Source organism: Onthophagus taurus, chromosome 1, assembly GCF_036711975.1.
Source record: "Onthophagus taurus isolate NC chromosome 1, IU_Otau_3.0, whole genome shotgun sequence".
Classification (NCBI taxonomy): Eukaryota; Metazoa; Arthropoda; class Insecta; order Coleoptera; family Scarabaeidae; genus Onthophagus; species Onthophagus taurus.
The window spans coordinates 38,301,252-38,325,142 of record NC_091966.1 but is presented as its reverse complement, the minus strand read 5'-3'; the positions used below and the strand labels follow the sequence as shown (position 1 = coordinate 38,325,142).

Sequence of the window (23,891 nt, the reverse complement as noted above, 5' to 3'; positions counted from 1 at the left end):
AAAATAATTTCCACATTACCAAATATTAAAAATATTTAGATAATTTTATCATAGAAACAAATGGAACCTAAGACTTGCCCGGTTGCACCGTTTACATAGTTGAGCATAACTTAGTTAAGCAGTTTTTATAGTTAAGAAGAACTTAAATTTTATGTCTATTGCACCGACACAACATATACAATGCTCAACTAAGTAACGTTTAAGTATCGGTTATTTAGCAACAACGCCATAAAATTTAGTAATTTTTTTAAATTTTAGTAATGTTTTAGGGTTTTTCGTGTTGTCAAGTTAATGTCAGTTGAAAACTAGATAGGTTAAGTAATGAAAAATAGTTATTTTTATAATAAATTGTTTTATAAATCATTAAAGTAGTTATTTATTAAATTATCTCTTAAATAATATATCCCATTATTGCCGATATTATTCATCTCCACACGGCCAGCCTCAATTTGAACATTTAAATCTGCTTCATTAATATCATCTGGCAAAACAGCAACATTTTCTTCTGCCATAACTGTTCTGGTAATATTTTGTAGAACTGCCGTTGCTACAATAACCTCCATCACAGTGGAAATTTTCAAACGTAGGCCATATGCAAGGACAGGAAATCGACGTTTCCAATTTCCAAAGAACCGTTCCACTGTATTTCGGGTTCTTATATGAGCTTCATTATACAGTTCTTCTGGTCTTGTTCTATACTCTGCCAATGGAGTTAGAAAATACTCTCGCAGAGGATATCCGCTGTCGCCTAAAAGAACCTTATCATTAATCATTTGTAATCAAATAGTAATATGTACTATTTTACGTTAAGTATCAGTAACATCATACCTAATAATATGCCATTTTGGAAATCTCCGTTTTCTAACCGTGCTCTAATGCGACTATTATTAAATATAGTTGAATCGTGAACAGATCCTGGCCACCTTGCCACAATATCCATGGCTTCCAAATTTGCATTTACAATAACTTGTACATTAAAAGAAAAGTAGCCTTTTCGGTTCCTGTACACTTCTGCATCTTCGCCACCAGGAGACTGAATTTTTATGTGCGTGCAATCAATGGCACCTATAATCCTGGGAAATGCAGCTATTCCATAAAACTGGTTTTGTACTGCTAGAATTTCTTCGGTATTACTTGGCATTTTTATGTATTGCGGTCTCAGCATAACAATTGCACGCGATACCCGCGATATAATTCTACTAGCTGTTGAAGTATGCATCCCGGTAAAATCAGCTACAATAGTTAAATGGCTAGCAGAAGCGTAAAATCTAAGGGTTGTTAGCAACTGGTTCATTGGAGACACACAGTTGTTTCTGTACAAAACAAGTAGTATTAAAATAATCTAAATTCAGCCTATAAAAGTATAATTTAAAATAATGTATACTACTTACTTATTAGACGGAAATTCTATAATTTCTTGTATTTGTCGTAGAACATACAAACAACTTTGTTTTGTTAGACGAAATCTTTTAAAAAAATTATATTCGTCCATTTCGTGGAAATAATTGGATCTTGTGTATATTAATTTTGGAAAACCAAAATCAATTATTTCCAAAACATCTAAATCGTCGTCGAAAATTTACAGATCCATTATTTTATTTTATTACTTTTTTAACGTATAGGTTATGTTTGCTTTATGTGGTGGGTTAGTTCGTTTTATGTTCTTGGTTGGATTCAAAGATGAGATAGACAGATTTCTGATTAAGTTACTGTGAGGTTGATTGGCTTGTTTAAGCGTAGGTTACTTAGCTGATGAGTTTATGACTTTATTTTCTTTTGCCTTAAGTTAGGTTACCATTTGGGAGAGTTGCTTTGAGATGTGAACATTAAAATAAAAAATTAAAGATGTTTAGAGATTATTTATTTATTTAAGGGCAGGTTCTTCAGTCGCTAGATAAACTCCAGTTAAATAAATCTCGGTATAACTTGAAAAGTCAATTCTCGTCTGTTTAAAGATCGATATATCGAGAACCGTCCGATGAAAAAAATTGCGGTTAGCTTTGTTGTATTTACTGAACATTTCTACGTAACATGTGTGAATTTGAAAATTTCCGACAGCCCGCACGGCCCGTACATCAACTAAAATGCGTTATTAGCAAATCAACTTCCAAACATCCCCTCCTTAATTTATTGTGTGAAGAAGGAATACTGGAGGTGAATAAACAAAAAATGTAAAGACGACGGGGCGAAGCGGTTTTAAATCGTTTTTTGGTTCAAAACTCAACCTTTCCATAAAAAAATTACTCGTTTTCTCGAAACATTTCAAATAAAACCTACGTCATTTTACTAAAATAAAACGCACTATTCGAATTTCAATGTTTAATTTAACACTTCCTGCAAAAGAATCAGGTGCCCTACAAATTATTAAAACGAAGCAGCCAAAATGTTGGATTATACATCATCCCTTATTTTTTATGTCATAAAACATAAATTAAAAAAAAAATCGTATCTCAAGAATGAATTGAAATATCATCATGAAATAAAGAACATTTTAAAGCAAATTTAATAAAGATTTAATAGCTCCGTACTCCTAAAAAGGATACCAGGTACAGCTAAAAATATAAAATTTGAAAAAAAAGACTAGAAAAGTAACGGAATGACGCCGTGTTCGGCTCGTTGTTTATGCCCCCATTAAGAAAAAATTAATTTAAATAAATTTACTAATTAACGTACGGTCATTTAAATGACTCCACGTATCTAGCGACTGGAAGTCTGGCCCCAAATTGCAAAAAAATAATTTTGATTAAATTCGCTATACCTAACTAAAGAACGGTTTGACCGATTTTAATGTTTTATATCTCAAACGAAAGCTTATGTCTCGCTGAATAATTATGTGTAAAGTATATTGAACACTTCCATATCTGAAGCTGCTAGTTTTCCATATGTACATATAAATAGAATAATCATGCAAAATAATTTGATATTAAAATAGTATTATTTAAGTGTTTGCCTAACCTATCCTTTGATATTGACTCCCTCAGCTGATAGAATGAGTGTCATTTGGCTTACGCATACAACATATCAGTCCTATTATTCCACGTGGAAAATAACCATGATGCTCTGATCTCAATGAGAGTTAGTACTTTAATGGAGACCTTGTGGTTCATTCAAATTTCCCGCCAAACAGAGATTTTCCGGAAAATGTTGTGCTTGTAAAGATAGCCAAGTCAACTCCAAGCCAACCTAATCTAACCTCAAGATAAACTAACCCAAACCCAAAAATAACAAAAGACTAAAATGGAACTCTTAAGGTACGCGAAAATGTATTTGCTTTAAAAGAAAATTGATACCTTTATATGACACAAAGAATCGTATCCGTTAGCATTCAAATGTACTCAATAAGATGTCATGGTCGATTGATCAAAAGATTATTTAAGAAACAGCCCGAGAGCTGTTATAATAAAATTTTCTAGAATTTGCTATAAGACTATGGTTTGTAATAATAAGAAAAAGTTAGGAATTCGCGGCTGGTCATTGTAGATGACCTTACTAAGACACGGCATCAACTGTATAAACATGCTAGATTGGGTAAAACAAAAGTCAAGACGGTACAAGGTGCGGTTTATACATCTGTTGATGGAAGAAAAGTCAAAATCAAGAATGTATCCGACCTAGACAAAAATGTTACCACGGAAGGAAACTTGAAAGAGGAGAGCCGTGTTATGACGCGTGGTACTACTAAATTAAAGAAACAATACGTTTAAGTAGGATGTGCTTAGCACTCTCTATATGGTTAATAGTTTAATACCGTTATTATTTTCATTTTAGTTTTTATAATATATAAGCTATTTTTCGTTTATTATTAGGTACACACTTTGGGGGTTGCATTGTTGTTCATTTTATTTACCCTCTTAAGTCACTGGAAATTATTACTTTTAGCACTGTAATTCCGAGAAGAAGGAGTTCTTTTGCTATTCTGCAACAAAATTCTTTTGTTGCCTCTCAAAACAATCTCAAGAGTGCATGCCCCGATCGCTTGGATCACAGATAATATAAAGATCATGCAAAAGCTGCGAGATAAGGCCTACACCAAGTACCGCGACAACATGTCAGTAACTAAGTGGGAATATTATAAATTTTTGTGTGACTTGGTAAATACATCGATTAACCAGGAACGTAGAGCTTATTTTGAGTCGAAACTGACTGGAAGTAATTGTTGGAGAGCTCTACAGAATGCATTAATGTTTAAAAGAAACTGTGTGCTTCCACCCCATCTCGGGTTAATCCCACCCCATATCATCGTTAAATGATATTAATAATCATTTTATTGCCACAATTGGGGGAAGTGGTGGATCAGACAAAGAGCTTGTACATTTTTATAACTCAAACCTTAAGCAGGGTATATATTTCAGCTTTTAAACAGTAACTGACAACGTGCTATGCACAGTATGACGAATAATGAGTTTGGGTATGATTATCTTAATACTAAATGTATCTAAATGTATATTCGCGATATTATAAACTCAAGTATAGCTTCCGGCGTCTTTCCAAAAATTTGGAAAAAAGCGTTAATCAAGCCAAGATGATGAAGTCTTGCCAATTCACAAATCAGTTAAAAATTTGGGCATTGTGATCGATGAGAGTCTGAGTTTCAATGAACACATTAACAAGTGCGTTCAGAAAGCTTATAGCAGTTTAAGAATTATCTATACCAATAGAGCCTTCGTGAATCGTAAAACAAAAATTCATCTATGTGAAAGCTTCGTTCTATCCATATTTAACTACGGTGATGCCTTGTATGCCCCGTTTTTGTCATACATATTAAAAAACAAAATTGAAAAGGTACAGAATAGTTGTATTAGACTGATATTTGGTTTAAAACGCAGAGATCACGTAAACTGTAAGTTGGCCACTTTGAAATGGTTAGATATGCAGAGGAAAAGATCGCTACACACCGTATGTTTATACTATAAAATAATGACCTTACAAAAACGTCCGTATCTGTCAAAAAAAGTTCGTTTTCGTGCGGACGTGCACTCGGTCAATGTTAGATTTAGGGGTAGATTATTTCCACCAATATTTTATACTGTAAGTTTTAAGAGATGTTTTTCATACGAGATATGCAAAGTAATAAATGAACTTCCTCCTTGTTGTGCATTGGCTGAGTTTACGTCAATAGCTATTTTCAGAAGGCGCTATGCTGTTTTTTTATTTGGGCAGCAGTGTTCTTGACCCCATTTATGCTTTGTTCTTTTTTCTAATTGTGGAGAACCCTTTCGAACATGTTTATTGGAAATTACGAGGAAAATTTACTTGTAAGATTAACTTCTTTTGATTTTTTTTATCGCTTCAGTAATTAATATTGAACCTCATCATAAGTTTGATTATCGTAGATATTTATTTTAAGTATTTTTTGTATTTTTTTGTATACACCTGATGATCAATAAACCATTATTATTATTGTTATTTATACAATTTGGAAGTGTTTCGAGGAAAATTGGTTTTGGTAGGAAATCACAGTGAAAAAGAACCAACTAGGTAAAGATGACGTGTACTCAAAATTAAAAATTGCAATTAGAGTAGCTAAATCATCAGCATGGTTGCACAGGGTATTTTCTCGGCAGATTGTTTAGCCAGCTCATTAACGTCATTGTCACCAACGCTAACAGAAATTTCCTTAGTTCATTCCATTATGACGCGATTGTGTTTCGCTTCCTCTTCCATTACCCCCTTAGAGCTTATCATTATTCTCGTTAACGTGAAAATCAATTATCAATTATACAAAAATAATAACTCGTATATCGTGCTTATTGGAATTAACAGTAAAACGATCGCGTTTTACTGTTTTGTTTAAAGTGTTATAACTTATAACGATCATTTCTGCTTCATTTATGGTGCTATCTCTAAGGATTCAAAAATGCATCTCCCATGGTTACAGGGAATGAATAGATCCCATTTGGAGTTGTATACTGTTAAAAGGCGTTTAAAAGGCGTACAAAAACTTGGATTGAAAAGTAGTATTTTGAAATCCAAACATTCACAGCTCTTAATTGGAAATCTTCATCTTTGCCAGAACATTAATGGTACATAAGCGTTCAAAAGCTAAGATAGTGCAAGTTTATACAAAAGAAGTTGTTCCTTTCTTTATGTAAAGTACACATAAATATAATGTTAAAAATAGCCAAAATGGATTCAGAGGTTATTCATAAAAAAAAAACTTGCATAAACTTGACAGTACAAGTTTAAGAATATTTTTCTCCAAAGAACTTGCAAAACATTTACTTTACATTAACTCGCACTGCTGAAAATGCAGAGTAAATAGATGTCAACATGATGCAAACAAGTGATACACACGCCGTCTCCAAAGTGAAAAAGTTTCTACCAACGCGCCATGTAAAGTTTTATGCGGGACATAAATTTGATCGTGGTTATTAGCATACGTTTATGAAGTTCACAATTCCCGAACGAGTTTCTTGGTCTCTTCTCCCATCCGAAATGCACAACTTAACTCTGGGAGCTTTACGGAATTGTCGACCATTGTTGAGATGCAAAGCAGTTACTTTTGTTACGACGTGTTTTTCTTCCTGCTTTAACCGTAACGAGCTATACATTGTTTCGACTTGTTACAACTTTAATATACTTAAAGAATATTTTAAACGAACACCATTTATATTATTTTTCTTTCTATTTTATACATTTTTCTTGTATATAGATGTTTTTTTTAAAAGACATCATTAGAAAGAATCTTTTCTATACCTCTATATTTTTACAGCACTTTGAGTATCGTTATATGCAACTGTAGTAAGTAGAAAGTGTATTCTGGTTACTCCTTCGAAGACCTTGTTATATCTAAAAATGTTACTGCGAATATTCTATAGATGAAAAGAAATGTAGGTGTGTTATTTTCAACGATATAATTGCAACGAAACGTTGTTAAATTGGAAATTAATTAATAGCAATTTATATAAGTTTCTGTATCAATGAGCTTAATCGATCGATAAAGCTACAAAAGCCTAGGTATTATTGAAATGGCATCACAAACAGTGGTCTATTCGAACGAGAGAGATTCTCTTTCGACAGGAGCTAAGCGCATTTGCGAGTTCATACGGGTGACCGGGTGTGTATTTTGCGCTGATTTATCGATATAATTTATTAAATTACACCAAGGGCCTTTGATATACTGCGGCGGATTACGCCGCAGAAATTGCCGCTAGTATTAGTATGTCATAAATTCCGGAAAATCGAACTCCTAGTTCCGTGCACTTTAGGTTCTCGGTTTTCACAGATGTAAGAATTGGCTTCCGAGCATTTTCCTACCGGTTACTTCGCTTTATCCCATCAGTAATATTAGTTTTATGGCCGGTACTTAATTTCAAAACTTATTTAATCGCTCGGATGTTTCAAATTTCACCCCATTTAATCGTTCCTCGGTTAAGTTAAGCGGATGGTGGAGTTAGCAAATACGCAATATCTACACACGCAACATTAATCGCGTCAGTGCTTATTTGCCCCTTGGCGTTCAATATCACGGTCTCCCCTGTATCGTGAAGATTATCAACACCTCGGGTGAATCAATTAATGCGAATTTCAATTTACAACGTTCTCGTTGTAAAATGGTCATGAACAAAGCGAATTTTTTTATTTAAATCCTTTTTAAAAGGCTTTTCATCCCATAGTTTTAAATATTAATAATCTGTACCTATTGCTTTTTTTTTCTGTGCGTATTCAGCGAAAGTTTACGAGGGAAAAATGCTAAACATTTCGGTTTTAGCTGTATTTACCTCCCTTTGAAACGTCCTTTGCATGGAGAGGAATGCTTTGTTTGTAAAAACGCAAACTAAAAACCCAAAATGACAAAATCTGTTCGTTGTAGTTTTTTATTGGTGTTACAAATATGAAATAAAGAACGATTTTTTTATGTAGAAAATATTTATTAAATCACTTAATGTAGAAAAACAAAAAAAGGGGGCACAAACAAAACAATTACAATAATTATATTAATACAGTATAAAAGCTAGGAGAGTAAGTATGTGTGTATATATAATATATAATGTATATAATATAGTGATATCTGGCAATACGGGGATAAAACTATACAAAATATTGTCAAATCGACAAATCACATTTACGTCTCTTTTACAATTACATTTTAATTTTTTAATATTTGTTCATTACGAGAGAATGGTTTCCGAAAAATTCTATAAGATAGTATAAGGCGGTCAAGAGTACGTGTGTGTATGTGTGAGGTTGGTGATGTACAAATCGACTATTTCTATTCGTTACAGTGCCATTTATACGTACAGGTGTCACACAGGGAAAGGTTATTACATTAAATTAATATTTAATAAACGCAATTAAAAAAATATATAAACAATCGAAGACTAGAAAAGGAGGGGGCCTACCACGATAACCTTTTCGTAAGTTCCTACAAGGCACCAATTTATAAAAACTTTTACAAACACTTTGAATGTTACATATGCTCGTTTAATCACAGCTTCAGCAAAAACGAAATTTTACACGTTTCCTCGGGTATTCTACATCGTTCTCAAATTCTATATGGTTTCAGTACACATGCATGCCTAGCTTACAAAAGTACATAACACAACCTTTTTTCGTGTCGTTAAGGAAGAGCCGAAACAAAGAAAGTATGCAATAGGCAGTACATCATATTTTACAAAATCAAAATGATAAGTACTTATGGCAGTAAGATTTAATTGATTCAAATATTAAATTAAAAAAAAAACAATCCAAACTTAAATTACGTGACTAAATATTACATCGACTTTAAATTGTTCTTCCACACATTTATTAAGATACAAAATACTGCGATATACAATATACACGAAAAAACATCGACAAAAACATTCAATTTATACATGCAAAGTAACCGATTATTTACGTTAAAGTCCAATAAGAGTAAGAATAATGCGGATATGTCGCTCTCAAAAGTACCATCGCTTACTAATTTTTTTTTACTGTAGTATTTCTTTTTATGTAATTGTTTAACGGTTCGAATATACAAAGTTGCTGAAACAGCCCAAAATCATATCATGCAGCTTTTTCATTAACAACATAGGTCAGAATAGGCCTTTTTCCTTCTTAATGGCCGATTGCTTCCACGTGGGGAGTTTCCCAAATTCCGCGGGTGTCATTGAAAGAAGCTGCGTAAACTCATCAGGTGATAAATAAATTTCTAAATGTGTTGGATTTACACCTTCAGGTAAAGGCCTTTGTAAGAGCTGCGCAAGTGGGTAAGTTGTCCTTGTTAATTGTAATAATTCGTTTTCTATTAATGTCATTTCTCCCGCTTTTTTTCCGTCCTAAAAAGAAAAATAAAGTAATAAGTTAAGAATATATAGAATATAGAACCGACAAGCATTGGAGAATTACACTTGTTGTTCAAAAGTTTATAAAAATATAACATATCTCCACAAAAGCGACGCTGGCAAATTTAAAACAAAGGTATTTGAGAAATTTAGATTGAATACGCTCAAGTGATACTGAAGATTCCAGACGACGCTGCAAAAGTTAAGTGTGCTATAGGCAAAATAAAGATTTCTAATTGCATCAATGTTATAAAAAGCTAATAAATAATAATAATAACATACGCCAGGCTTTGGAGAGAACAATTTATTATTAAATGTAACACCCAAATCTCTAATAAATAAGACATTGCAACCTCTCACCAGCGACACTATAATTGTAGTAGATTGTGTTCCCCCTCTTAGAGAAGGAAATAATATTACACTTTGATAAGTTTAATGAAAGGCGATTATTTAGCAAAAAGCATGATTATTTAAGTCAGATTGCACTCTAGAACAATCAAGAAGTGAGGAGATACGGAAAAAGAGTTTTAAATCGTCAGCATGCAGTAAACATTGGGAATAATTAACGACGTCAAATATGTCGTTAACATATATGTTAAACACTAAAGGACCCAGATGGCTATCCTGTGGAACACCAGAAGGAACCGATACAGATAAGAAGTATAAGCCCCTGATTGCAAAAGTATCCCCTGTGCCATTTTTTTTTAAATCTGGCCGGATACGGGATAGTTACCTATTACTTGGTACTCCACCATTTACAGGAATTAGTATCTCTTTTAGGTGTTGGACACTGCAGATAATAATCAAGTTCAACCCAATAGGACTTTTTTCATTGAATACAACTTTATTTATATCAGGTTTGTTATTAGCAACTTCATTGTAACAATCCCAATACGATATATAAAATATCCTGTTGCAGTTTCGTCTAGTTTTCTTCTGTTTGCTTGTAATTCATCATCACATTCATTACTAACAGAACTGTCGCTATTATCACTTTCAATTATTAATTAAAGTATCCTCTTTTTAACGCAATTAGTCGTTTTGAAAAATATCTTTTAGTTTTTGAGAAAACAATATTTGAAGTTTTGATAAAACTTTCGATGTTGCAATTTTCATCGATAATTTTCAAAAGTCGCTATAAAAATAATTTCTTGAAGGATCCTTGTGGAAATATCACCAATTATTAATTAAAGTATCCTCTTTTTAATGCAAAAAGCCGTTTTGAAAAATCAGTTGCAGTTCTTGAGAAACAAATTTTTGAAATTATCGACAATTTATTCGAATTTTGCAATTTTCGCCGATTAATTTTTAAAAATTCGTATAAAATCCAGTTCTTGGAATATGAGTATGAAAATTTCCCAACGTGTTAATAAAAGTGTCCTCTTTCCAATGAACCAACCCGTTTTGAAAAATAACTTTTAGTTTTTGAGAAAACAATATTTGAAATTTTGATAAAATTTTCGATGTTGCAATTTTCATCGATAATTTTCAAAATTCGGTATAAAATTAATTTCTTGAAGGATCCTTGTGGAAATATCCCCAATTATTAATTAAAGTATCCTCTTTTTAATGCAAAAAGCTGTTTTGAAAAATCACTTGCAGTTATTGAGAAATAATTTTTTTCGAATTTTACAATTTTCGACGATTAAGTTTTAAAAATTCGTATAAAATTCAGTTCTTGGAATAAGAGTATGAAAATTTCCCAAAGTGTTAATAAAAGTGTCCTCTTTCCCATGAACCAACTCGTTTTGAAAAATAACTTTTAGTTTTTGAGAAAACAATATTTGAAGTTTTGATAAAATTTCGATGTTGCAATTCTCATCGATAATTTTCAAAAATCGCTATAAAATTAATTTCTTGAAGGATCCTTGTGGTAATATCACCAATTATTAATTAAAGTATCCTCTTTTTAACGCAAAAAGCCGTATTGAAAAATCACTTGCAGTTCTTGAGAAATAAATTTTTGAAATTATCGACAATTTTTTTGAATTTTCCAATTTCTGCCGATTAAGTTTTAAAAATTCGTATAAAATCCAGTTCTTGGAATATGATTATGAAAAGTTCCCAAAGTGTTAATAAAAGTGTCCTCTTTCCAATGAATCAACCCGTTTTGAAAAATAACTTTTAGTTTTTGAGAAAACAATATTTGAAGTTTTGATAAAATTTTCGATGTTGCAATTTCCATCGATAATTTTCAAAAGTCGGTATAAAATTAATTTCTTGAAGTATCCTTGTGGAAATAGCACCAATTATTAATTAAAGTATCCTCTTTTTAATGCAAAAAGCCGTTTTGAAAAATCACTTTTAGTTCTTGAGAAATAAATTTTTGAAATTATCGGCAATTTTTTCGAATTTTGCAATTTTCGCCGATTAACTTTTAAAAATTCCTATAAAATCCAGTTCTTGGAATAGGAGTATGAAAATTTCCCAAAGTGTTAATAAAAGTGTCCTCTTTTCAATGAACCAACCCGTTTTGAAAAATAACTTTTAGTTTTTGAGAAAACAGTATTTGAAGTTTTGATAAAATTTTCGATGTTGCAATTTTCATCGATAATTTTCAAAATTCGCTATAAAATTAATTTCTTGAAGGATCCTTGTAGTAATATCACCAATTATTAATTAAAATATCCTCTTTTTAATGCAAAAAGCTGTTTTGAAAAATCACTTGCAGTTTTTGAGAAATAAATTTTTTCGAATTTTACAATTTTCGCCGATTAAGTTTTAAAAATTCGTATAAAATCCAGTTCTTGGAATATGAGTATGAAAATTTCCCAAAGTGTTAATAAAAGTGCCCTCTTTCCAATGAATCAACCCGTTTTGAAAAATAACTTTTAGTTTTTGAGAAAACAATATTTGAAGTTTTGATAAAATGTTCGATGTTGCCATTTTCATCGATAATTTTCAAAATTCGCTATAAAATTAATTTCTTGAAGGATCCTTGTGGAAATATCACCAATTATTAATTAAAGTATCCTCTTTTTAATGCAAAAAGCCGTTTTGAAAAATCACTTTTAGTTCTTGAGAAATAAATTTTTGAAATTATCGGCAATTTTTTCATTTTTTTTAATTTTCGCCGATTAAGTTTTAAAAATTCGTATAAAATCCAGTTCTTGGAATATGAGTATGAAAATTTCCCAAAGTGTTAATAAAAGTGCCCTCTTTCCAATGAATCAACCCGTTTTGAAAAATAACTTTTAGTTTTTGAGAAAACAATATTTGAAGTTTTGATAAAATGTTCGATGTTGCCATTTTCATCGATAATTTTCAAAATTCGCTATAAAATTAATTTCTTGAAGGATCCTTGTGGAAATATCACCAATTATTAATTAAAGTATCCTCTTTTTAATGCAAAAAGCCGTTTTGAAAAATCACTTTTAGTTCTTGAGAAATAAATTTTTGAAATTATCGGCAATTTTTTCATTTTTTTTAATTTTCGCCGATTAAGTTTTAAAAATTCGCATAGAATTCAGGTCTTGGAATAGGAGTATGAAAATTTCCCAAAGTGTTAATAAAAGTGTCCTCTTTCCAATGAACCAACCCGTTTTGAAAAATAACTTTTAGTTTTTGAGAAAACAGTATTTGAAGTTCATCATTCATTTTGTATCTTGGATCCAAATAAGTTGACATATCTTATTAGCTCTCTTATTAATTTCATTTTTATTCAAATATCGCAATCATGTGGCAATATAGCGTATCACTTCAGAAATGCACCAGAAATTATAACCATAATGGCCGGATAGATATGCCGAATATCCGACATCCGGCTTTTCGCAAAATCACTATCCGTTCCATCACTAGTTTAAACAGAAGTAAGTTGTGATCCAGCCGGTCGAAAGCTTTACTATAATCCGTATAAACTGAATCAACTTGACAAGAATCATCCAAAGAAGATAAGATATACTGGGTATATTCAAGTAAGTTGTCTTCAATTGATTTTAGACTTAAGGGCAAACAATAGACTTGCATGACCGACTTTCTCAAACACTTTCACAAATGTAATCAGATATAACACCACGGTTCCCAGATTAAAAAATGGGAAGAATAAAAGCTCGCTTCTACAATGACGGAAAGACACCCATTATTAATAAATCATTAAATAAAATAGTTAAAAGAAGGGACAGAGTGTGAACATTCCTTGATTAACATTGATGGAATACCATCAAGGGGCCTCCTCAACCTCAATTTTGTCAAACTGCATCTGATTCAAACGAAGGCCCCATCCGTTTCCACACAATCTACATTCTGCTGGATTGGAGCAGGATCAACAAAAACTGAACAATGCGCTGACTCTGACACCGTCACCGACAATAGTTCCATTCCATGACATCGTATAAAAGCCTAAAACACCTTTGAGTCAGATTGGATATTGCTTTCAGCTCTTCTAACTTTCTCCATTCTAATTAACACTTTGCCGTCCGCACGTTTCGCAAAAATTTATTCGCTCGGCGCCGGCAGAATATTCAGATTACTTATCCGTGCAAAAAGTCAAGTCCCCTCACTTTAGAGATCGATATCTTCGCAACCGATCGATGAAAAAAATTGCGACAAAGTTTGTTGTAATCACTGAACATTCCTACGTAACATATATTAATTTGAAAATTTTCGGATCCGCGGTTTTCTTTTTATCGCGAGTTAAATGAAAAAAGTACCCGATTTTTGAGTGTGCCGGCAACTTTGTCAACTCTGCGATTTTTTTTCTCGAAAACTATTTGACGAAAAAATTTGAAATTTGAACTGGTGGTAAACCGATGTGTTCTTAATGTGGTGCATATCTTATTTTTTCGATATTCCATATAGTTTCGCGGAAAATCGCGGTTTAGTAGGATGCGGTTATTTCGGAAACGACCTGGCGGATTTCAACGCGGTTTTTACCAAAATATGTTAAATCATGTCGGTTGTCGAATTCCGTTATCAGTTTTTCAAAATTAGGGCTCCCTAATTTTTTAAGGGCGATTTAATGGAATTACAAATTAAAGAGAAACAGAAATATGCCATGGGGGTTCCGGCCAATCGGAACAGAGTTGAAGAGATATTGCTGGCGTGCGCTTCGGACGGGTCGTGGAGAATCATATTTAAAATTTTAGATAAAATTATTTTATTTCAAATTCAATAAGTATGTTTCATTTTTGTATACAAGACATGAATAATGCATCTAAATTTAAACAAAATAGCTTGGCACTATTTTCTTCAAAATTTTTTATTTTGTTTTTCAACATATATCAAGAATATTAATAATTATTATTATTATTTTATTTTTATTATGTTATATTAATCTTATTGCTAGTTCTCCTGATTTTCAATCCTGTCTAGCTATTTTCACGAAATTTCGAATAAATGTAAATAAATGTAAAATTTGTATGTTTTATATAATAATAATAATAATGTACTTTTATTGATACCACAAAATAAATACAACAAAACAATAGTAAGAATAACAATAAACAATAAACTAATACGTAAACCACACAACAAATAAATACGTATTTTGGCATATATGTTTCTTGATTTATATTTTCTTTGGTACCTACTTAGTATTTCTCTTTTTCATGATATGAAGCAAAACGATCCCCGAGATGTAACGCAACTCCACAAGACTTGCACATTAAATTCGTTGTCCTTCTTTTTTTGTTTTTGGAACAAACACGGCATCTTCTTCGTTTACGAAGTTTAATTTTTCTGGAAATCCTCTATGTTGTCGCATCGTTCCACAGACTCGAATTTTCTTTGTAAGTAAATTCTCCGCAAGTTCTACACAATTGTAGTAATTGTCCATGTATAAGTGATATATTATGTAAAAACAAAATAAAAAATTTTGAAGAAAATAGTGCCAAGCTATTTTGTTTAAATTTAGATGCATTATTCATGTCTTGTATACAAAAATGAAACATACTTATTGAATTTGAAATAAAATAATTTTATTTCAAATTCAATAATATTATTCGCCACGGCCCGTCCGAAGCGCACGCCAGCAACATCTCTTCAACTCTGTTCCGATTGGAAGGAACCCCCCCCCCGCATGGTTTACTTCTGTTTCTTTTTAATTTGTAATTCCATTAAATCATCCTTAACAAAATAGGGGGCCCTGATTTTGATAAACTGATAACGGAATTCGACAACCGATATGATTTGACATATTTTGGTAAAAACGGCGTTGAAATCCGCCAGGTCGTTTCCGAAATAACCGCATCCTACTAAACCGCGATTTTCCGCGAAACTATATGGAATATTGAAAAAATAAAATATGCCCCACATTAAGAACACATCGGTTTACCACCAGTTCAAATTTGAAATTTTTTCGTCAAATAGTTTTCGAGAAAAAAAATCGCAAAGTTGACAAAGTTGCCGGCACACTCAAAAATCGGGTACTTTTTTCATTTAACTCGCGATAAAAAGAAAACCGCGGATCCGAACATTTTCAAATTAACATATGTTACGTAGAAATGTTCAGTGATTACAACAAACTTTGTCGCAATTTTTTTCATCGATCGGTTGCGAAGATATCGATCTCTAAAGTGAGGGGCCTTGACTTTTTGCACGGATAGTAGATCCATACGTAAGCGGGCGACACCAATGTGGTGCCGCCGGCCGTTGAGTGATATTTTTCGCGCGACACCACTGTGGTGTCGCCGGACGGCATAGTGTTAAGATGGATTAGATACGTTGCACGATTCCTTAGAATTCAAAAAGTGAGGTCGGTTGCCAAAACGTTTCCATTTACAGTGCGCCCTCCTTTTTTCTCGAATTGCTTTAATGGTATTATGTGAAAACCAAGTAGGAAAACCCTTGGTTGCTTTGCTTTTTAAAGGTACAAATTCACGTAGGTACCTATAGCATTATTCACATAGTTTAAAAAAAAAATTGAACAGCGTCGTTTTTATCACGACCGACGAGTTCTAATTTCCAGTCAATTTTGTTAAAGTACTCATTTAATTCAGGAAACCAGGCTTTTCTAAAACAAAAAGCGTCACCATGATGTATAGGTAATGAACGAGTGAAATGAATTGAGCAGGAAAACTCAAGAGTGGGGTGCGCATTGTCCTCAGGAACTAGATTTGATAAACATCGGTAGAATTAGTAATAACAAGATCAAGTGTATTTAGAGAAGAATTTTTATGATAATTTAGTTGGTTAAAACCGCAAAGGGAAAGAACATTCAGAAAATCACTGGAGCGGGCGCTGACAGATCCCGAAGCAGTGGCAAAACGGGAATCCAGGCAAATGAACAGTTTAATTCAGGCAAATTAAGGTCGCCACAAATGATAAAGCGATCATTAGGTCGCATTAAACTCCAGGGATGTCTCTCCCCACCAGCTGACTACACCTTCCACAAAATTTCTTCTTCGCTGGCATGAGGACCGGTTTTAGCGAGAAACAAGGTTTACTGAGAATGAAGCTGAAAACTTTAAAAACTTTACACCCACTTTAACGAAAAATCGCAAATTAGAGAAGATAATCACTAAATTACCATAAATCTACACCAACTCATTAAAGTATTTGTGAACTCGTGAATCAAAACTACGCCGTCAAACGCTGTAAATCTCCAAAAAAGACGGAGCACGAGAACAAACGTGTATTAAATCGTGAAACTCGAACTTAATGTAATTATTATTACATTAATAGAGTTTCGCAGTTTCGCAGTTTTATTATTATTATTACATAATAATTGATACCATGCAATCAAATATTGGTTATTTAGGTTTATATGATATCCCTAGCGCATAAAAAAACTGGTTGGGTTGGGTTGGGTTGGTTTGCCTAACCCCAAATGAAGACTTATAAAAAAAACTAGATAAAATTGGAGTGGTGCTAGACAGAAGAGAGACCAGGGATGTCATCATAGCTGGAGATTTTAACGCTAAATCAGCATATAGAGGTGCTAATAAAGAAGATGAAAGAGGAAGATATCGATGCGAATGGATGGAAGAAAAAGATCTGACACTCCACAAATAAATTTTTATTTACCTTAATATTAATGGCTGCTATATCATCTCGATCCTCCCAAGTTGGAAACAAAGATGTAAATTGTAAAGGTTCCAATCCAGCCCATACCGAATAAGCTGGCACTTGAGTGTCTTCTTTATGCTGTTCCTTCCAATAGTCAATAGCTGTTTGAATTGCGGCTTTTCGTTCGGCTTGCCACCTAACCACGGCCATTCCCGTTTGTTCTGATAATTCCAATTCTTCGTTTTCTGGCCACCAGCCTTGCCACAACCACAATTCGTGACCATTATCGAATAAAAATAATGCTAAAATTAAAAAAATAAATCAAAAGAATTAAAATAATTTTTTTTGTAACAAACCTGGTTGACTTGCAGAATATAATTCTCCTTGTAAAAATGGATATGGTGTGGTATACGAGCTTCGGTATCCGCATAAAATTTCGTTCGCAGTAAACGTTCCGGAAATGCTGCTAAAATTGAATAATCTTGGTGTGGATTCATATTTGATGTTATCAGAAAGAAGACATTTGTACAATTGGCGTTTTTCGCCTAACGCTTGTAAAAACTCTTCGTTTTCTTCGCCTTCAATGACTGTTTTCGTAGTCGTTTCTTTGTTCGAATCCAAACCGAAATTGCTAGATTTCTTTTTTGAAATCGACTCTGCTGCTATTTTCGTGACATATTCCGTTTGTGGTAAAGTTTTACATCCGTTCCAAATAATCAATTGTGAAGACTGCGTGTCTATACAAATAAAAGAAGATCTACTTCTTAAACTTCTCATGCTGCAAGGTACTTCTATTAAAAACGCTTCTTCCTCTATTTCACCTCTTGACATATACAGTTTATAACGACTTTGAGCTTTTTGATCGGATTTTCCTCTATGTGTTACCATAGTACCGTTGAATAATCTTATAAAAACCGTTGGTTCGGCTCCTTGAGTAACACGAATTTGTCGCGCATTCTCACTGTCTAATTCGCAAGTAAGAAGCGCTGCGGCACCTTTTTCGTTTATTGATGCTTTACTTCCTAACCAACAAAAGTAAATACAACGATCCCTTCCTGTTAGATTATGTTTTGAGGGTTTTCCACTTAATTCTCTTCCACCGCTTGTTACACGATATTGCCAACGAATTACATAAGATTCTTCGTCGTAAAAATGTCCAACCATATCTTCATTTATATCTTCATAAGTGTTTTCAAGAATTCTCCAGGTTTTTACGTTTAATGAAGTTATTGTATATTGTCTGCGATTTTCTTCGTCATTATAAAAGTGTCCTCTTCCCAGATGAGTGTTATCAGCTACAAAATCTGGCTCAGAACGATTATCTTCTAACATACTCTTTACATTACATGGGTTAATACTCATTGGAGTGCTACCATTCTCTGTTTTTTCGTTAGTTTTAACTTGGATAACACGCGAATAATCGGGCCAATCCAAAAATTTTTCACGGAATAATATCGTTTCTCTATGTTGAGTTATTTTAGCAAACAAAGCCCAATCTGGTCTTTCTTCACATTTTAAAGGAATTTCTGTTTTCTTTCTATCACCAAGCATACCAGCGATGTTAATAGGACTCACTCCGCAATCGGAATAATTAAATCCTTCCTCCCATAATTGTTTCGCTAGGTGTAAAGTTTTCTTTTTAAATTCTGAATTCGCTGTTTTTCCACTCCACACATACATTTCCGATCCAAAATCAAAAACATACACCTTATTAGGTTTGAGCATTTCTATTTTAGGAATTTTCCCCCAATATTCATCAACAGGCATCAACTCATCATTATCTAAAGTATATATCATATTTGTGCTTAAAATACTCGATTCGTAAATTTCATCTTCATCGGGATGACCGGCTTTCGTCGTTTTAACACCGGTTTGTTCACTTCCAAGTAATTTCCAAAATTTATCTTGATCGTTAGTGCTAAGTCCTTTTTTCGGATTAATTGTAATCACTTTGTTTACTTTACAACCCATATCGCCGGTGTTTTGGATGTGATTAACAATATCGCAAGCGCGCGATTGCTCAATAATATTTGAGTAAGGACCCACGTAATTATACAAAGCATTCGGTGTTATCAAAATGTAATTATCCCCGTCGTTTATGCTCGCGGCAGATGGTTCCACCAATCTAGTTTGGACGTGTCTTCTTCCTTTAATGTGCAACAGCATCAAGCTCTTATAAGGCAATACGGTAGAAGTCGGTGCTGAAATTTTCTTTAACAGTATTGAACTGAAATCTTCTTTACTCGCCAAGCCGGCGAGCGCTTCAATGGCGAAACTTGAACTTTTTGACACTAAAAAGAAAAAATAAAGAAATAAAGTAAATAAAAAGAATGTTTTATTAAAATTAAAAATGGGGTTTTAATTACGTACTTTTAGATTATCTGAAAACATGTGGACGTGTTATTTAGAGACTGGAGAATGAATTTAATTTTTCGTTGAGGTAAATAAGTGAATAATTTTGTTAAATCCTTATGAAACGACCTTTGTGTATTATAATTTAATGCTCATTACTTATGACATCATTGTAGGTTAAAATTTTTCCTCTGTCAACAACAATTGTAAAATGAAACACGTGACATTTAATGAATACAAATTATTTTTAACTAAAACTTTGGGAAACCGTAAAATGTTACGTTTTCGAACAGAGATTTCCATATTTTTATCTTTAGACAAGGACACGAAAGAGGAGGAAATATAGTTCAATAATTATGAAGGGAACGTTCTGTTCGTAATGGAGAGCAGGAATAAAAAACTATTAAAAAAGGGGAGAAAGATCTTTTTGTATCTAGGCATAGTCGAATTGGCTTTTAAGAACTATCGTCCCTGATTTTTCTCAATTTCATTTCTAATATTTCTTAACCACGTCCTTGATATCCTTCAATATCGTCCTTTCTGGCTTTCCTATATAGCATCCTTCTACATGGTTCTTCATTCTCTCAATGTAATTCCTAATCTTTCTTAACATTATTCTTCCCTTTTGCAACATCTTCCTTATCAAAATATCAACTATGATATATCTAATTATCCTCCTCGACATCTCCCAATATCATCCCTATTGTCCCCAATACCACAACTGCTTTCTTCAATATCATATTATCATATTCATCATCTATCAACATTCTCCTTAGCATCTTACACAAAAACTTACCATGATACAATACAAGATAACGATTTATTGATCAAACTTTAAACACCTAAATCAAATTCTTCATAATCAAGCCCAAATAAAGGATTAGATGAACTTAAAAATTCAGGGTGAAACGCAATTTTAACCCTATCCTGGTCCATATTAACCAAATTACAACACTTTATCGTATTTAAAATCATCTCGTTATTTAATAAATAATTCTTTTGAATCAGAAACTCTTCCACTTAAATAATTAGACAAATTAGACGTTTAAAATTTTTTTAGGTTATGTATATAACCTGAAATTAGAAACAAATCATAAACACGTTCAAATAAAGATAATTTTAAATCAAAAATTTAAATTACAAATTAAAAAGTTATTTAGGAGTTAATACAACGAAATTAAGATAAAATTTCAATTTTTAAATGTTAAAATTTTAAATTAATTTGATTACTGGAGGCGCCATCTATGTATAAAAAATTCGTACAATAAGAAATTGGGAAATAAACCAACTTTTAACCCGTTTTAATTAATTATTAACCAAAAAGTACTTTTTATAAGTAATTACACTTTAATTAATATACCAATTATGATTTATGGTGTTTCCGAAAAAATAATTACCAACCTAACCTCATTAATGTTTTCATAACCTCAAATTTTTTTTTAAATAACCTCGATCCAATTCTTCATAATCCAACTCAAATAGGATTATATGCAACTGAGTTTGTAACAAATAATGTGTTTAGAGTAATATAGAATAGAATAAGTTTAAACCAGCCCAAATAAAGGATTAGTTGAACTTAAAAATTCAAGGTTAAACGCAAATTAATCCTTTCCTGGTCCATATTAATCAAATCACAACACCTTATCATATTTAAAATGATCTCTTTATTTAATAAATAATTCTTTTGAATCAGGAACTCTTCTACTTAAATAATTAAACAAATTAGACGTGCAAAATTTTTTTAGGTTATGTGGGCTCGGAAATTCTGCAATAAGAAGAAAGCTACTGCATCAATCAGCTATTCGTCATGCTTAGGTTTTAGAGATGATCGATAGGACTGTTTGGCAGGACTTGAATTAAAATTGCTGTAGATCAAGAATTACAGCGTTAAGATTTTGCAAAAAGATTAACTTCTGCAATGTTAGAGATGACGAATGAAAATCCTGAAATGATTGAAACGGTTCCGTTCGCAAACAAAACTTCCGGTATTCACAGCGCAAAGGTAATTGTCTAGGCTGCAGTTTATAACACAGCTATGATAGAGACCTATATTTTTGAGGAATACTGTGATGCTTAATTCGGAACACTACCTAATGATGATCACTAACTCTCCGAGACTGCGCACACTTCACATACATTTATGGCCCAGGTAAGAAGATTACTCCTAATAAGTTCGCCAGATTTGTCCTCGTATAATTATTATCTGTGTCGACCTCAAGGGAAAGGTTGCACCAAATCTTGGAGAGAGTAATGTCAAAGACCACCTTTGCTCATAGACTTAAGCAGTAAGTATAGAGAATGTGGATGTTAATATTTGAGAGATGTTATTTTTGCTTCATAATGCTTTTTTTTGGTACATCATAATTTTCTACTCTTCCTTTTTGAAATAAAAATAATAATAATAATATATCTTGATCATTCGTTGAATTATTCCATTTCAAAAACTGTCAAATATTACTGTCAGATCCTGTATCAATATCTTCCTTAATATCTCTAAATATTGTCCTTACTAAATCATATTTGATATCTTCCAATATCTTCTCTGGTGTTCCTCAAGGTTGTCAATGGCATCAATCAACACTGCCCCTGGTCTTCTGCTAATTTAGATCTTCTACTCTATTAACACTTCTCAACACTGCCCCTGGTCTCTCTCAACATCTTTTCTATCATGTATCTAATATTATAACCTTGTACCTCTAAACACCATCCCAGATATTTTTGTACATTAGCTTTGATATTCCTCAATATCTTCCTTAACATCATATCGTGCCTGGCCTTCCTTAACATTACCTAGATGTTTCTTAATATTATCTTTGACATCTGTCAACATAATCTTAAACATTTCTCAACATCATCCCCTTAATATCACTAATTAAGTAATTATAGTCTCTGATATATCTCGACATCATACCTATTTTCCCCTAATATCTTCTCCGCCTTCCTTAACATCATCATTATATGCCTATATCGTCCTTGATATATCTATTTACGATTTGAGTCAATTGGAAGACCTATAGCTTTATTGCCCATAAAGTAAAAAATTTTGGAAAAACATTATGGACATTAAACTTTCTAGTTTTGCAAAAAATAGCAACAAATTTGTAGAATGTTCGTCCTTGTTTAGAGATGGTCATAATTGTAGTACTGCTTTATACATGGAGCGATAACATGCGTGGCATTACTGTTAGATGTTCCATTTGATCATTATTCTATTAAGAATCCTTTCATTATGATGTTGGCAACATCAGAGACTGACTTGATTGCGAGTTTTCCACGGAAAGAAGGAAATGCATAACCGACGATGTGTAAGAACCACACATGACTGAATTTTTAAAAAGTTTCGATAATTAATCATCAAATTCTGTTGAGGATTCCATCCCCATGTGACTTGGTCAGTCATCAATCTTCTATTATGCGTTACTATCAAGAATAGATTAAGGAAGATGAGAAATATAGCAAAAGAGGAACCTACTTTTCTAGTAGGATAACATCCTCATATTGTATAGGATGTTTTATGGACAGATTTGCAAATCATAATGTGTCAACCTTTGCCATTGTACGCTTCAATATCTCAATCACAAATTACAGAATGCTTGAGACAATATCTCAAAAGAAAATCTATCTGGTAGTATTGGTGCCACAAAGAGTGAAAAATCTTTTAAAAAATCATTGACAGCACTAATTTGAGAGTTAAGAACATTCTTCTCATTTTTTTATGTTACGTTTGTACATAAATAATAAATATCGAAATATTTCTAGATTAGTTTAAATAACAATTCTATATTATTTTAATTGCATAAAATACCCTTTAGATATCAAACGGATATGATTCACATCAATGCATAAAAATAAATATTAAAAACTTTCCGGTTTATGTTAATCGAACATTGACATTTAAGAACCGTTGTAATATAAAACGGAATGATTAACGTTAATAAATTATTGAAAAACTAAACTTTTTTTGTACTTACATTTATCAACATTCAGTCTTTTTTGTTCTCTCTCTCCAACACCAATAGATACTTCAGTGTATTCATCAACAATATCCGGTCTGGATAGTAACGCTTTAATTGGATTTTTCGTAGCTTCTCTGCGCCTTTGAACTTTCACCGTACGTTTTTGAGCCAATAAATTTTGACTACTTCTCGTAACCGCATCCAAATCGTTAACAGTCAATGTTAAGCTTTCGACAGCTTCGAAATCTTCAGTTTTCTTAAAGAAACTCGTGAACGTATCGTCGTCGGGTTTTAATACCTTTACTTTTCTTCCAGAAGATCTTAAAGAAGTCAAGTCTAAAGAGAAAAAAATTAAATAATAAATTTAACAATA

At 32.5% G+C, this 23,891-nt stretch overlaps 2 protein-coding genes across 8 annotated transcripts in view; both read right to left on the bottom strand.

Moving 5' to 3' along the window:
* Positions 1-275: 275 nt before the first annotated feature.
* On the bottom strand, positions 276-1,595 carry LOC111428877 (putative nuclease HARBI1). Its single transcript, XM_023064589.2, has 3 exons — positions 1,392-1,595; positions 829-1,313; positions 276-748 (listed from the first exon to the last, which is right to left on the bottom strand). Exons 1-3 carry the CDS (start codon positions 1,490-1,492, stop codon positions 354-356), a joined length of 981 nt encoding a protein of 326 aa, XP_022920357.2. The 5' UTR covers positions 1,493-1,595; the 3' UTR covers positions 276-353.
* A 6,508-nt stretch (positions 1,596-8,103) lies between these two features.
* Positions 8,104-23,891, bottom strand: part of LOC111428863 (supervillin) — a 133,517-nt gene continuing 117,729 nt past the window's right edge. For all 7 annotated transcript variants that reach the window (XM_023064566.2, XM_023064561.2, XM_023064565.2 and 4 more), the window contains 4 exons: positions 23,534-23,854; positions 17,567-19,501; positions 17,229-17,512; positions 8,104-9,260 (listed from right to left, as the gene is read on the bottom strand). In XM_023064566.2, the coding sequence (XP_022920334.2) occupies positions 9,018-9,260; positions 17,229-17,512; positions 17,567-19,501; positions 23,534-23,854 (2,783 nt within the window). In that variant the 3' untranslated portion in view covers positions 8,104-9,017. The remainder of the gene's footprint in view (positions 9,261-17,228; positions 17,513-17,566; positions 19,502-23,533; positions 23,855-23,891) is intronic.

Bases quoted from the DNA above. Each gene is read 5' to 3' on its own strand.
- LOC111428877 (XM_023064589.2), bottom strand. From the start codon at position 1,492: ATGGACGAATATAATTTTTTTAAAAGATTTCGTCTAACAAAACAAAGT. The intron at 1,314-1,391 runs GTAAGTAGTATA...TGTTTTGTACAG, and splicing joins ATAGAATTTCCGTCTAATAA to AAACAACTGTGTGTCTCCAA. The intron at 749-828 runs GTATGATGTTAC...AGGTTCTTTTAG, and splicing joins CCAAAATGGCATATTATTAG to GCGACAGCGGATATCCTCTG.